This window comes from Podarcis cretensis (genome assembly GCF_951804945.1).
Source record: "Podarcis cretensis genome assembly, chromosome: 6".
Classification (NCBI taxonomy): domain Eukaryota; kingdom Metazoa; phylum Chordata; class Lepidosauria; order Squamata; family Lacertidae; genus Podarcis; species Podarcis cretensis.
Genome location: NC_137175.1, coordinates 5455135 through 5469964, shown reverse-complemented (window position 1 = coordinate 5469964; position 14830 = coordinate 5455135). Strand labels below are relative to the sequence as shown.

Below are 14830 nucleotides of genomic sequence, written 5' to 3'. Positions count from 1 at the left end.
CCTTTACCTTTACCACTAGTACACTGTAACTGCTAAAATAACATGTTGCAGTATAAATCTGCAAAAAGAAAGAAAAATGGCATTGGGGCCTGGAGTCTTCATTTCTGCACGGGGCTGCTCATCTGCTCATTTTCAGTGGCTTCACTGGGGCAGGCCCCAGAGGCAGCTCCCTTGGCCTGAAAGCGAGATGAGTGCCTCAACCCTACAGTCGCCTTTGACTGGACTTAACCGTCCAGGGGTCCTTTACCTTTTTTACCTGCAGGCACCAGCACTTTCTCTCCCTGAAGTTTCCAACAACTGATATTCCAAAGCATTGTTGTCTCAAACTGCACAGAGCCAGCATGGCTAGCAGCCTTCGGTAGCCCTCTCCTCCTCCATGAATTTGTCTCATCCTCTTTTAAAGCCACCCATCCAGTGGGAGGGAGTTCCACAGTTTAACGATGCACTGTATGAAGGAGGACTTTCCTTTATCTGTCTCGAATCTTCCAATGTTCAAGGAAGATGTGAAGCCGGGTCAATGAGACCATCGTGGCAAGGAGCCATTGAGAGCTGTCTCCCCCTTGCAGTTGCCCAATCCTCTTTTAAAGGTAAAAGGTAAAGGTACCCCTGCCCGTACGGGCCAGTCTTGACAGACTCTGGGGTTGTGCGCCCATCTCACTTAAGAGGCCAGGGGCCAACGCTGTCCGGAGACACTTCCGGGTCACGTGGCCAGCGTGACATCGCTGCTCTGGCGAGCCAGCGCAGCACACGGAAACGCCGTTTACCTTCCCGCTGGTAAGCGGTCCCTATTTATCTACTTGCACCCGGAGGTGCTTTCGAACTGCTAGGTTGGCAGGCGCTGGGACCGAGCAGCGGGAGCGCACCCCGCCGCAGGGATTCGAACCGCCGACCTTTCGATCGGCAAGCCCTAGGCACTGAGGCTTTAACCCACAGCGCCACCTGCGTCCCGAATCCTCTTTTAGAACCATCCAAATTGGTGGCCCACCCCTGCCTCCCAAGAGAAGTGTCATTGGCCATGCTGTCTGGGATTGGAGTTGCTGTTCCACAACATATGGATGGCCACAGGTCCCTCACTCCTGGTGTAGCACATCACCCCAAAGCTCTGCTTCAGGATGTCTTGCAACATTGCAGGGATGCTCAGGGCTAGTGGTGGCTACTAGTCACAAAGGCTGTGCTCAGCTGGAGGCAGCAATGCTTCTGAACACCAGTTGCTGGAAAAATACAGGAGGGGAGAGTTGCTCTCATGCTTAAATCCTGCCTGTGGGTTTCCCCACCTGGCTGGCCACTGTGAGAACAGGATTCTGGACTAGACGGGCCACAGGCCTGATCTAGCAACCTCTTTTTATGTTCTTCACTCACCTGGCTTTGAGGTCCCATCCCTCAAAGTATCCTGAAGCCAGCCTTTAGTTGTACAGTCATACCTCATGTTACATTTGCTTCAGGTTGAGCATTTTCAAGTTGCGTCCGGCGGCAACCCAGAAGTACCGGAAAGGGTTACTTCCGGGTTTCGCCGCTCGTGCATGCGCAGACGCGCAAAATGATGTCACGCGCATGCTCAGAAGCAGCCAATTGCGACCTGTGCACGCACAGACACGGGTTGCGTTCTGCTCATGTTGCGGACGGGCCTCTGGAACAGATCCCGTTTGCAACCAGAGGAACCACTGTATTATTCTGTCTGCTGGACAGGGCATGGGGCAATTCCTGTCACCTCCTTTCCATGAGCAATAATCTGACCTCCCAGCATATGATACCACATGTCTCTCTCCTTCATTTTAAAAGAAGCCAACTATCCAGTTTTCCTTCAGGTGGGCATACTTAAAATCTAGATCTTGCTCAGGTGCACCTTTAACACCCAGGCTGCCTCACCAAAGTTTGCAAAGTGTTTGTATGTCAATGGACGGCTTGGGGAGTTGCATTTTTTGCGGTGCATTTCATGGACCAAGAAGGTGTTTTTTATAACTAGCATCCTAACCTCCATGCTTGCAGAGACAAAAGATTTGTAACTGGCTGACTGACCGAACCCAAAGGGTGCTCATCAATGGTTCCTCTTCATCCTGGAGAAGAGTGACTAGTGGGGTGCCACAGGGTTCTGTCTTGGGCCCGGTCTTATTCAACATCTTTATCAACGACTTGGATGATGGACTCAAGGGCATCCTGATCAAATTTGCAGATGACACCAAACTGGGAGGGGTGGCTAACACCCCAGAGGACAGGATCACACTTCAAAACGACCTTGACAGATTAGAGAACTGGGCCAAAACAAACAAGATGAATTTTAACAGGGAGAAATGTAAAGTATTGCACTTGGGCAAAAAAAATGAGAGGCACAAATACAAGATGGGTGACACCTGGCTTGAGAGCAGTACATGTGAAAAGGATCTAGGAGTCTTGGTTGACCACAAACTTGACATGAGCCAGCAGTGTGACGCGGCAGCTAAAAAAGGCCAATGCAATTCTGGGCTGCATCAATAGGAGTATAGCATCTAGATCAAGGGAAGTAATAGTGCCACTGTATTCTGCTCTGGTCAGACCTCACCTGGAGTACTGTGTCCAGTTCTGGGCACCACAGTTCAAGAAGGACACTGACAAACTGGAACGTGTCCAGAGGAGGGCAACCAAAATGGTCAAAGGCCTGGAAACGATGCCTTATGAGGAACGGCTAAGGGAGCTGGGCATGTTTAGCCTAGAGAAGAGGAGGTTAAGGGGTGATATGATAGCCATGTTCAAATATATAAAAGGATGTCACATAGAGGAGGAGGGAGAGAGGTTGTTTTCTGCTGCTCCAGAGAAGCGGACACGGAGCAATGGATCCAAACTACAAGAAAGAAGATTCCACCTAAACATTAGGAAGAACTTCCTGACAGTCAGAGCTGTTCGACAGTGGAATTTGCTGCCAAGGAGTGTGGTGGAGTCTCCTTCTTTGGAGGTCTTTAAGCAGAGGCTTGACAACCATATGTCAGGAGTGCTCTGATGGTGTTTCCTGCTTGGCAGGGGGTTGGACTCGATGGCCCTTGTGGTCTCTTCCAACTCTAGGATTCTATGATTCTATGAAAAGGCAGAAGGCTAATGAGAAAGGCAACAGCATTTAGATGCATTAACACATCCGAGGCATTTAAGACACATTGCAAATGAATTAGTCAATGTGTGGATAAAGAGTTCACGTTGACTCAAGATTAGGCAAAGGAATCCTTTGTGCCAGTTCCACCCAACACGGGAGTCGTCAAGGTTAATGGAATCCAAGGCGTTAAGAGATTTGTGTGCAAAATACCAGAAATGATTTCAGAAAGCCTTGTTAGCACCACTCTCGCTCTTCTCCTTTGTTCACAGTCCGACAGAAGCAGAATGCAAACATTCAGAGGTCACAAGCCTTTTATTATAACCATCACCTTTCCCAAAGTCCTTTCAGTTCCTCAAACCCTTGATCAGGTTCCGGGGGGGGGGGGGGGAGAGAGAGAAAGCCCATAGGCTTGTGACAGCCTTTGGGGAGATGGGTTAAGGATGCATGTAAGCCAGTGTGGTGTAGTGGTTAAGAGCGGTAGCCTCGTAATCTGGGGAACCGGGTTCGCGTCTCCGCTTCTCCACATGCAGCTGCTGGGTGACCTTGGGCCATTCACACTTCTCTGAAGTCTCTCAGCCCCACTCACCTCACAGAGTGTTTGTTGTGGGAGAGGAAGGGAAAAGGAGAATGTTAGCCGCTTAGAGACTCCTTAAAGGGAGTGAAAGGCGGGATATCAAATCCAAACTCTCCTCCTCCTCCTCCTCCTCCTCCTCCTCCTCCTCCTCCTCCTCCTCCTCCTCCTCCTCTTCTTCTTCTTCTTCTTCTTCTTCTTCTTCTTCTTCTTCTTCTTCTTCTTCTACTTCTTCTTCTTCTATTTCCTCATCAAGCCCAACATGTGCGAATCTGGAAGTTGGGTTGAAGTGGCAGCTCTCTGCGACCAGCTCAGAGCTCATCTCCTAGTTTGTTTGGAACAGCAAGCAAGCTCACTGGGGAGCTTTTATAGGAAGCCAGGGGATACCACCTGACCTGTCTAGCCTATTAGGATTAGGTTTTCTTGGTGGGTGTGGCTGACCTCCTTGCAATACTCTTCTTTGACCAGAGGTGGGGGTGTGCTACAAGATGGAGCCAGCAGCGGTTGGACCAGGGTTCAAATTGGCGCACTCGCACTCAGCCTAACCTACCTCACAGGGGCGGTTGTGGTTGCAAGGATAAGATGAGGTGGCTGAGTACGTATACCACCTTGATCTCTTTGGGAGGAAAGGTGGAATAGAAATGTAATAAACAAATAAACAAAATCCCCTGTACAGTGGTACCTCTAGTTGCGAACGGGATCCGTTCCGGAGGCCTGTTCGCAACATGAAAAGAACGCAACCCTCAGCGGTGCGTCTGCACACGCGCGGGTTGCAATTTGCCACTTCTGCGCATGCGCGTGGTGTCATTTTACATGTCTGTGCATGCGCAAGCAGTGAAACCTGGAAGTAACCCTTTCTGGTACTTCCGGGTTGCCGCGGGACGTAACCTGAAAGAACATAACACGAAGTGGACGTAACATGAGGTATGACTGTAGTCATCAGTTCAAGAATGGCCACAACTGAGTCAACACAAGATGAGGCCAAAGGGCACAAGGGGTCACAACAAGAGCTGCCTTGTGGTCTCTGGGATGGTGTTACCCAATGCCTCCTTGCTTTCTCTTATTGCTGGAAGTCCCATCCAGGACATCTTCACGGTGCTCCTCTGCCTCCCTCCCTTTTCAGATCCTCCCTTGAACCCTTTCCCCATGATTCACCCCGTCTCCTTGCCCAGCAAGGCCCAGACTGCATCTCTGTACGCATTCAATCCTCGTTCGTCTTTCTTGCCTCTCCCCACTCCCAGTCTCTGCCTTTTGATGAGTTGTCTTAGCCCACTGTCAAAAGAAGACCCCTAAGCTCCAAGGGGCAGGGACCTGCCTTCACACTGCTAATTGCTGAAAGTTGGAAAAGTTGCGTCGGGTTGGCTGGCGTCGTATGCATAACAAAATATGAAAATAACCTGCAATGCAAAAATCTATCAGTTCATAAGCCAGTAATTATGCAAACAGATGCAATCTACAATTATGTCAAGCTTTTGTATAAGCGCATTTCAAAAAGACTCAAATCAAAATTGCATATTTTTTTTGGGTGGTTGGGTAACCAAGGCACAGCTCCAACTCAAACCACTGTGCGTTCCATGACAGCAATGGCTGGTAGTCAAATGATTACGCCGCGCTCTAACACAGCTGTCGCCAAAGTCCATACAATAATAATTAGAATTATTGTTCTCCTTCAGCATGAAGAACAATCTGGGAATTGGACTTTCCATTCCTAATAACAGTCCCGTGTGATTGTAGATTACCTCTTTTGATAATTTTTGCTTCGTGCTTGGACAGATTTTTTCCCTTCCTTTTTTGCAACACCAGCTATTTTCATATTTAATTACTGCCTTCAAGTATTTGGGTGGGCCACCAATACTGGACTTTCCTCAAGTGCTAGCTTTCTGTTTCCCCAACAAGAGAGCCGGAGACATCTGATATTTTGCCCAGAAGACCAACCCGCCCGAAGCCAGTTCTATTATCACCACTGACACACACGCGTGGTTGGTGCAGAACTTTGAATGCTTTTATTACAAAAATATCTTGCAAGCGAAAAACAAAAACAAACAACAAAAAACCCAAACGAACTTAAGGTGCAATTCATACAAACAGTCACCTATAATTTTTTTGATCCACAACAAATATATCCCAATACGGCTTCATTTTTCTTCTTTCTTTCTTTTCCTGGTCCCATTTTCCTCCCTGCAAAACCAGGGCCAAGAGACTAGGCTCAATAGAGTGGTTTGTAGCCTCCTACTATGGGCTAAAGCTCTTGGCATTCCATCTCCCAAGCTAGGGTACCATTGAACTTCTACACATTCCCATCCGACACCGCTGAGGAGGAGGGTGGCAGTGGAGTGTTTGGAAACAGAGGAACCGAGAAGCTGTTATGACATTTCTGCCTTGACTAAGGACCAAAGTAAATGTCAGGAGAAGCTGTGGAAGCCAAAAATGGCAGCCAGAGGTCTTCCTTCCTCCCCAAATAACATCCAGCTAGCTTACGAACATCCTGGTGTCATGGAAACCTGCATCTTCCAGCAGCCAATGGTGTGAGGAACCATAGAACATCGCGATGTCAGGACAGGTCTTAAGTTGGAGGGGAAGTTACCGAGGGAAAGGAGAGTTGTGAACATGTGACCGCCATTTTGGACAGCGGCTGTTTGCCTCCTGAACCATTGGCTTTGGCCTCAACATCCTTATGCATGGTATACGGAAGGACCCAAGAGAATGTGGCCGAAAGGACTTGTCTTTCTGACCTCAGAAGGGTGAGATGCCACTATGGCTTGCCGTTCCCAGAACCGTATCTGCCCAAACCACACTCATACCTCCCCTTTCTCATATTAGCAATACAAGTGCCTACTGGCATTAAAAAAAAAAAAAAAAAAATTAAGCGCAATGTCATCAGTTTCCCAAAACTCTTCCCATCACACATTTATTTTGAGCAAGGGTGAAGGAAACTGTGGTCCTTCCATTGCTTCTGGGCTGCAACTCCCACCAGCCCACTGGCCATGTTGGATGGGGCTGATGGGGGGTTTTGAGTCCAAGAGCATCAGGAGGGTCACAATTATCACCCATTCCTGCTTTACTGACCCAAGGAGGAGTTGCTCCCATGTCCCAAAGCGTCATTGTGAACAGGCACCTTCTGGAAAAAGGAGAAGGTGCTCCTGGATGGCTCCACTTTGTGTCTCCACCAGAAGACACTGGCACATTTTTGAGACACGGAGGTGACAAGAGAGGCCTGCCCTGTGTCTTTACAATGTGAAACCCGTCGAGATTTGCTCATCTTGCTGAAGAATTAGCAAATCGGGCTAAACTCTTCCGAGTTTCGATTGCCTTCATCCTGGATCTCGCGATCCGCTTGGGTCAAACTTAAGGTGGAAGATCTGCAGTAGAGAATTTGGAAGACGTCACTTCTATGCCACCCTCGCCTCCTGTTCTCGTTCCCCCACTTCCTTCTATTTCTGCAGAGTGCCAGTTAGTTCCTAAATTGCCTTAGTTTTTTGTTTTGTTTTAAAAGGAACACAGAGCCACAAATAAAATAAAATAAAAACAAGAAGAGGAATTTTGGTTACTGGCAGCAGGAGTCACACAGGGTAGGTTATGGTGGGTCAAGTCACCATGGGGGAGAGGACAAGTTTTAAGAGACCCCCTCTCTCTTCCCCAGCACTTTATCCCTTTTTAAACTTTGCTTTTGTGCTTGTCACACTAGTGCTAAGTACACAGTACTACACCCACTTACAAAGAACACACACAAATACTGGTATTTTTTCTCTCGTTTTTTTTTTAGTTCTAAAAGGAGTAAACAGTTATAATGCTGAACAGTCAACACAGGTGGTACAACGGTGTTTCGGGCAGGGTGGGGTGGGGGCAGCCCTACTTCCCATGGGGGCAGAGAGGTGCTATTCCTTATCCCAAGTGCTCCCCCAACCCTGCCCCAAAGGCTCTTTCGGAAAGAAAAGTGAGCAAGACTACCAGAGGAAGGGAGGACAACAGCATGGATTCGGCCAAGAAGGAAAGACTGAAAGGCAAGAGGAGGTTCCCTTGGCATGGCGGGCAGTGAGATCATGGGGAGGGTGGGAGCAATCTGGGCTGCCAAAAGGTGTAAACTCTAAACTTGCAATGAGCTGCCTGTTTTAGCAGCCTCGTGAGAAGTTTTGCCCTACCTGCTCCCAGTAAAGTGCCCCGTAGGGCCATCAGCCCAGCTAAGCCAGTCTACCGGAATCCACCCCAAACCACCTTTCCTCTCCTCTGTCAACAGTCATTGCCCCATAATCACTCGCTGCTGTTCCCCTGTGGTCCTGGGGTGGGCCCCCCAATGTTTGCTTGGGCTACTGCACATTTGTGAACTGTGCAAAACAACAATGATAACGAAACCAAAATGGCCGCAAGAAAAATGAGCCACGATGGAGCCCAAGAAGAGTAGCAAGTTGGGCTTGTGAGTGTGTTTGTGTTGTGTTAGGGAGTGGCTTTGCAGGAAAGATACGAGCGGATGGAGATCTGCCAGGATGGAGAATGGTTGGCTTGGAAGCTCTCTTCTCGAACCACGCAAGGCATCCTACACCGCAACAGTGATGGCAGTGGCAAGAATCAGCTTTCAGAAACACACACACACCTCTTGCAGGCCTTAGTTCTGTTGTGAAGGTTGCTGCCCCTACTTAGCCAAATCTGGGAGGGGTCAGCTGAGGAATGAAGCAGAACATGGCAGAGACGGGAGCGGACAAGATTCTTCAACGTGGCTTCGTATTTCCTAAGGCCTATCACAGAGGCTGCAAGACACGTCCGAGGTCACCCCTCCCCAATTCTAGACACACGTAGGGATGAAATAAAAAAGGCGGATTAAAAAGAAATAAAAATGAGGAGCAGATTGACACACCTAAAATGCATTCTACAGATTTGGCTTTGCCAGAGATCGGCCCCTGGGGTTAGGCAAGATGGATGGATTGTCATGGAACAGCCTCCACCAGCCTGGTGCCACCAGATGTGTTTGGACGGCAACCTCCACCAAGATCAACAGGTGATGGGAGTCATAGTCTGAAACATCGTGAGGACACCAGGTTGGCAACTGCTAGCCCAGAACAAGCTGCTGTATCTCCAAGAGGCACTGTCCCAAGACGTACTGTCAGGGGGAGAGGGAGGGAAATACATCTGTGGACTAGAGAGATACAAAGTGAATCAGATGCCACCATGAGCAAGAAAGCAGGCTTCTTCTTCCTCCTCTTCCCAGGGGGACCTGGGGAAGTGGGTGTTTCCTTCTCCTAAGGACCACCAAGTCTTGATGTGGGTAGTGTCCACATGCTTCTTCCCACCCCACAGAGCTAGCTGGGGCTGCCAACTTGGTTTTGTTCAGTCCCCGTGGGGGAAAAGAAAAGCTTCTCAAGGTGGCATCTGAGAGGGTTTGGTTGTCCCAGAAGGAAGTGGAGAGAAGGCCTTTAGCTGGCCAAAGCTGAAGAGAGAGGCCCGCCTGCCTCCAAGGTGACAACTCGCCACTTGCTCCGTGTGATGTGTTTGGATGAATCGAAAGAAGAGAGTTATGGTCCCAGTGATAAAAGCTGTGTTAGATCCTTAGTTGGTCTAGGCACCTCCTGTCCACCTGATAACCAGGGGATGAAGAGGCGCCATGAACTAGCCCAAGTACCAGGATGCAATTGTGTGTAGCACCAATTAGTTTCCTCCTTGACCTTGGCTACGTACATTAAGTTCCACTCAAAGAAACTGCAGGAACCGCTCCTTGGCAGGCAAATCCCACTGCTCCTCAGTTGAGACCCAGTCTGGAGACAAGGCCAAGGATCCAACCCCAGCAAGGGAGGTCTCCGACAACCCCGCAAGAGGGCCGGCGAGCCACAGAGAGCCGACGGCGGCAGCCAGGGATCACTTGCCCCGAACCTGTACGCTGGCGTATTCTGAGCTGGTTTCCTCCGGCTGTGGGGCAGGTCTCTTGGGAGCTTTGCTTAGGTGGACCATGTCCAAATCTGCATAGGTAACATTCTCGTCATTGGGCGCTGGCGGGACAGTCTGGATGCTGGCGTATTCAGACTGCTGGCTGATCTCAACCATCTGTTGGGGGCTCTTCTTGGGCGCCTTTTCGAAGTTCAAGTCTGCATAGGTGACGTTGTTGGGATCAGGCTCCTGAGGAGGCAGGAAGGAGAGGGAGAAGTCAGTAAGGAAGCACGAGAGAAGGCCCGTGGGACCATGGGAACCTGCCACAGCGCCATTGCAGAGCATCTTGCTTTGCAGGCAGAAGATCTCAGGTCCAAAGACAGAAGCACTGTTTTGGATGATACCCAGCTCTACCTCTCCTTTACATTGGAACCAGTGAAGGCAGTGATTGTCCTGTGTGAGTGTCTGGAGGCAGTTGGAGGACAGATGGCGGCTCACAGATTGAGGTTGGATCCCAACAAGACAGAAGTACTGTTTTGGGGGTACAGGGGGTGGGCAGGTGTGGAGGACTCCCTGGTCCTGAATGGGGTAACTGTGCCCCTGAAGGACCAGGTGAGCAGCCTGGGAGTCATTTTGGACACACAGCTGTCCATGGAGGCGCAGGTCAATTCTGTGTCCAGGGCAGCTGTCTACCAGCTCCATCTGGTATGCAGGATGAGACCCTACCTGCCAGCGGACTGCCTCACCAGAGTGGTGCATCCTCTGGTTATCTCCTGCTTGGACTACTGCAATGCGCTCTACATGGGGCTACCTTTGAAGGTGACCTGGAAACTACACTAATCCAGAATGCGGCAGCTAAACTGGTGACTGGGAGTGGCTGCCAGGACCATATAACACTGGTCCTTAAAGACCTACATTGGCTTACAGTACGTTTCTGAGCAAAACTCAAAGTGTTGGTGCTGACCTTGAAAGCCCTAAATGGCCTTGGCCCTGTATACCGGAAGGAGCCTCTCCACCCGCATCGCTCAGCCCAGACACAGAAGTCCACCACCTTTGGGCAGTTCCTTCATTGCAAGAAATGAAATTACAGGTAACCAGGCAGAGGGCCTTCTTGGTGGTGGCGCCCTCCCTGTGGAACATTCTCCCATCAGATGTCAAGGAGATAAGTACCTATACAACCTTTAGAAGGCACCTGAAGGCAGTCATAGAATCATAGAGTTGGAAGAGACCACAAGGGCCGTCGAGTCCAACCCCCTGCCAAGCAGGAAACACCATCAGAGCACTCCTGACCTATGGTTGTCAAGCCTCTGCTTAAAGACCTCCAAAGAAGGAGACTCCACCACACTCCTGGGCAGCAAATTCCACTGTCAAACAGCTCTTACTGTCAGGAAGTTCTTCCTAATGTTTAGGTGGAATCTTCTTTCTTGTAGTTTGGAGCCATTGCTCCGTGTCCGCTTCTCTGCAGCAGAAGAAAACAACCTTTCTCCCTCCTCTATGTGACATCCTTTTATATATTTGAACATGGCTATCATATCACCCCTTAACCTCCTCTTCCTCCTCTCTTGGGAGGTTTTTAATGTTTAATTACGGTATGTTTTTATACGTCTTAGAAGCCGCCCAGAGTGGCTGGGGCAACCCAGTCAGATGGGCAGGGTGTAAGTAATAAAATTATAATTATTATAATTGTCGTCGTTAAATCCCTGGCATCTCCAAGAAGTGCTGGGGAAGATCCCCTTCCTCAAACAGCTGGAGAGCTGCTGCCAGCCAGGGAAGGCAATACCAGCCTAGATGGACCAAAGGTCTGATCCACAATGCAGCCACTTCCTATCAGGTCAAAAAGTCCTTCTCGTCTGGCATCCTGTTTCTGGCAGTGACCAATACCAGGAGCGGCTGGCGAGCAGGGAAGACTCTGAAGACCTGGCAGCCTGGCATCTACCATCTACTGGGATGGTGAGACCGCGGCTGGTCCAGGCCATTTTGCTGCTTCAGGTGAAACACTAGATGTTGCCTCCCACCTTGTCCTCCTCTGCGTCTGGCTGCCCTGCCACTGCAGCTGCTGCCTTCATGCTTGCCCGTTGCAGTGGCCAGGAGGAGGCAGGCAGCGGCAGGTCAATGTGGTTCTAGAGCAGCAGTGGGAATGCCAGATGGTTTGTGCTGATGTTTCTGAACCACCCTGCCCTCGCCCGCTCAGGGTCCTGGGCTGTGCCACCACTGCTGCCAGGCCAGGTTCACAGTGGGGCAGATACTCTGCCCCACCATATTTTCTGAAGCCCTATCCATCTCTATCTGTCTTAATTTAATAGGTATCAATAACTTTCAATTCAGCAGGTTTATTTGTTTTAATTGCTTAATTGTTTAAGAGTCTGTAAGCCTTTTTTAAAAAAATAATTAACAAACTAATTAACGGAATGGCAAAATTAGTTTCATACCGTCTGATTCAATTTAGGCTGTGTGAGCCACTTTTAAAATATTTAACAAAGCAATTTGCGGAGTAGCGGAATGTGCTTTTTCTTAATTAGAGATGTAGGGGACGGCCTCCCGGTTTAGCCTCCTCCCTGACCAGCTAGATATCTATGTGCAGGGATTCCCCCCCCCCTTCTCCAAAGGGGCAGCACCACATGCCTGCCCGCCCCCCCACCTGTGGACTGAAAATGCTTCGGTTCGGGAACAATTTCACCATGTGATCTGTTGTTTTTGCAAGACTGGCTCCAAAGGGAAAATAAATAAAAGGAAGCTTACTGGGGGTGCTGGGAGATGTGGGAACAGCTGCTATGAATTCAGAATAATAATTAAACACACACACACACACAGAGAGAGAGCAATGTGAGCATTAGACTGGGTTTGGGGTTTTTTTGGCAGCCTAGATGAAGCTATAGACATCACTTCTCCCATTGTCCCAAAGGAATGACATCTTCCCGATGCAAAGACAGCTGCGTACGTACGTGAGCAGCTACGAGGCTGGAAGAAAAACAGCCACGCGCAGGGCGGAGGGGGCCTGGTTTGCTCAGCGAAATCGCACAATCGCGCCACACAAAAGGGGGCCTCTAAAAATAAGCCCTCGCCTGGCTGCCGTGCAGCTGGGCCTTTTCAGAAGGGAGCGACACTTTGTGATTATTTTGCGAAGGAAACAAACAAGACCGTCAACAACAGAAAAGGGTGGCCGTCAGCAAGTCTTCAAGGGCGGTTGTTACAATCCCTGTTGTAAGGCGGCGGGGGAGAGACTCCGTCGCAGACAAAGCAGGGTTCTAGTCCTTATTGTCTAGGGGGTGGGAGTGCAAATGTTGCCTTGGAAGTACGGGATACAGATGTGGGGACACTGAAGCACAGTGAAAAGAATCACAAAGGTACAAATTCCAGCAAACAAGCCAATGGAGGGACGAAGCTGCCACAGTCGGAGAAATAATCCACCAAGCCAATACAGGTTGTTTTGAGTGGTATCAGGTTCCTGGCAGGTGTTTTACCTGAAATTCTTTAACTAGAAAACCCAAGGATTGAGTTGGAGGCTTTTTGCAAATAAAAACAGGGGTTCTGCCATGGAACGGCAGGCAGGACCTCCTCTCAAACCCTGCTTTTTTGGAAAACCCTTTCCTGATTGTGCTATGGGTTGTTATCGTGGGTTTTTTTGGGGGGTGCCAGTCTGGATGATGCCAGAACCTCATGGGGTCCTGTACCCAGTAAGGTTAGAATCTGACAAGTGGAGTTTGCTGAGCTAGTTGGAGAGGTTTCTTCGTAAGAAAATGACCTTTGCTGGCCACTTAAGTGTCGTCATCAGCATCCCAAAAGAATGAGCTGGCTTGCAAGAGCGACAACTGAGTGATGGGCAAAGAGGTGCCTTCACATCACTTAGCTGCCAGGTGGAGACACCAGTTTCCCCATACACTCTGGGCGGCTTCCAACAAAATACTAAAATACAATAGTCCAGATATTAAAAGATTCCCTAAGGAAATCAGCCCTGAGTGCTCACTGGAAGGACAGATCGTGAAGCTGAGGCTCCAATACTTTGGACCCCTCATGAGAAGAGAAGACTCCCTGGAAAAGGCCCTGATGTTGGGAAAGATGAAGGGCACAAGGAGAAGGGGACGACAAAGGACAAGATGGTTGGATAGTGTTCTCGAAGCTACCAGCATGAGTTTGACCAAACTGCGGGAGGCAGTGGAAGACAGGAGTGCCTGGCGTGCTCTGGTCCATGGGGTCACAAAGAGTCGGACACGACTAAACGACTAAACAACAACAACAAACAGGGCTGCCTTCAGATGTCTTCTAAAAGTCTGGTAGTTGCTTTTTCCTTTGAAATCTGGTGGGAGGGCATTCTACAGGGTGGGTGGCACTACTGAGAAGGCCCTCTGCCTGGTTCCCTGTAACTTCGCTTCTCACAGTGAGGGAACTGCCAGAAGGCCCTCGGAACTGGACCTCAGTGTCTGGGCTGAACGATGGGAGTGGAGACGCTCCTTCAGGTATACTGGGCTGAGGCCGTTTAGGGCTTTACAGGTCAGCACCAACACTTTGAACTGTGCCCAGAAACGTACTGGGAGCCAATGTAGGTCTTTCAGGACTGGTGTTATGTGGTCTCGGCGGCCACTCTCAGTCACCAGTCTAGCTGCCGCATTCTGTATTAATTGTAGTTTCCGGGACACCTTCAAAGGTAGCCCCACGTAGAGCGCATTGCAGTAGTCCAAGCGAGAGATAACCAGAGGATGCACCACTCTGGCGAAACAGTCTGTGGGCAGGGAGGGTCTCCGTTTGTATACCAGATGGAACTGGTAGACAGCTGCCCTGGACACAGAATTGACCTGCGCCTCCATGGACAGCTGTGAGTCCAAAATGACTCCCAGGCTGCACAACTAGTCCTTCAGGGGCACAGTTATCCCATTCAGGACCAGGGAGTCCTCCACACTTGCCCGCCTCCTGTGACCCCAAAACAGTACTTCTGTCTTGTTGGGATCCAACCTCAATCTGTTAGCCACCATCCACCCTCCAACCGCCTTCAGACACTCATATGGTAAATAAAACCATATGTCCAAAAGACACTGCAGTCTACTCTTGACCTTCATTCCAAAGACACCAAACCTGGTCAAGCGCCCGCAATCCCTGGGTGTCTCACCCCTCGGAGATTGTGTAACATTATTATTGTTTGTGCATCCTTCACCCTAAGGCCTCAGGGTGGGTTACAATCCCATTGCACAAGTAGAAGGCCAATAGAACTTCTTTTCCCTCTCCTCTCTTCTGGTGCCTCCATCCCTCGCTCAAATCTGCTCTGGAAGGTTGGAGGAACCGTTCCCCAGGGCAGATTTTTGGGGGAGGGAGGAGGAGAGGAAGCGAAAACCATTCTGGTTTTGACAACCATATGT

General features: G+C 49.7%; 1 protein-coding gene across 7 annotated transcripts in view; it reads right to left on the bottom strand.

Moving 5' to 3' along the window:
• Nucleotides 1-6480: 6480 nt before the first annotated feature.
• The window catches only part of LOC307217725 (tyrosine-protein phosphatase non-receptor type substrate 1-like), a 125475-nt gene continuing 117125 nt past the window's right edge, over nt 6481-14830 (bottom strand). For all 7 annotated transcript variants that reach the window (XM_079979504.1, XM_079979506.1, XM_079979501.1 and 4 more), the window contains one exon: nt 6481-9731. In XM_079979504.1, coding sequence (XP_079835630.1) covers nt 9474-9731 — 258 coding nt within the window. In that variant the 3' untranslated portion in view covers nt 6481-9473. The remainder of the gene's footprint in view (nt 9732-14830) is intronic.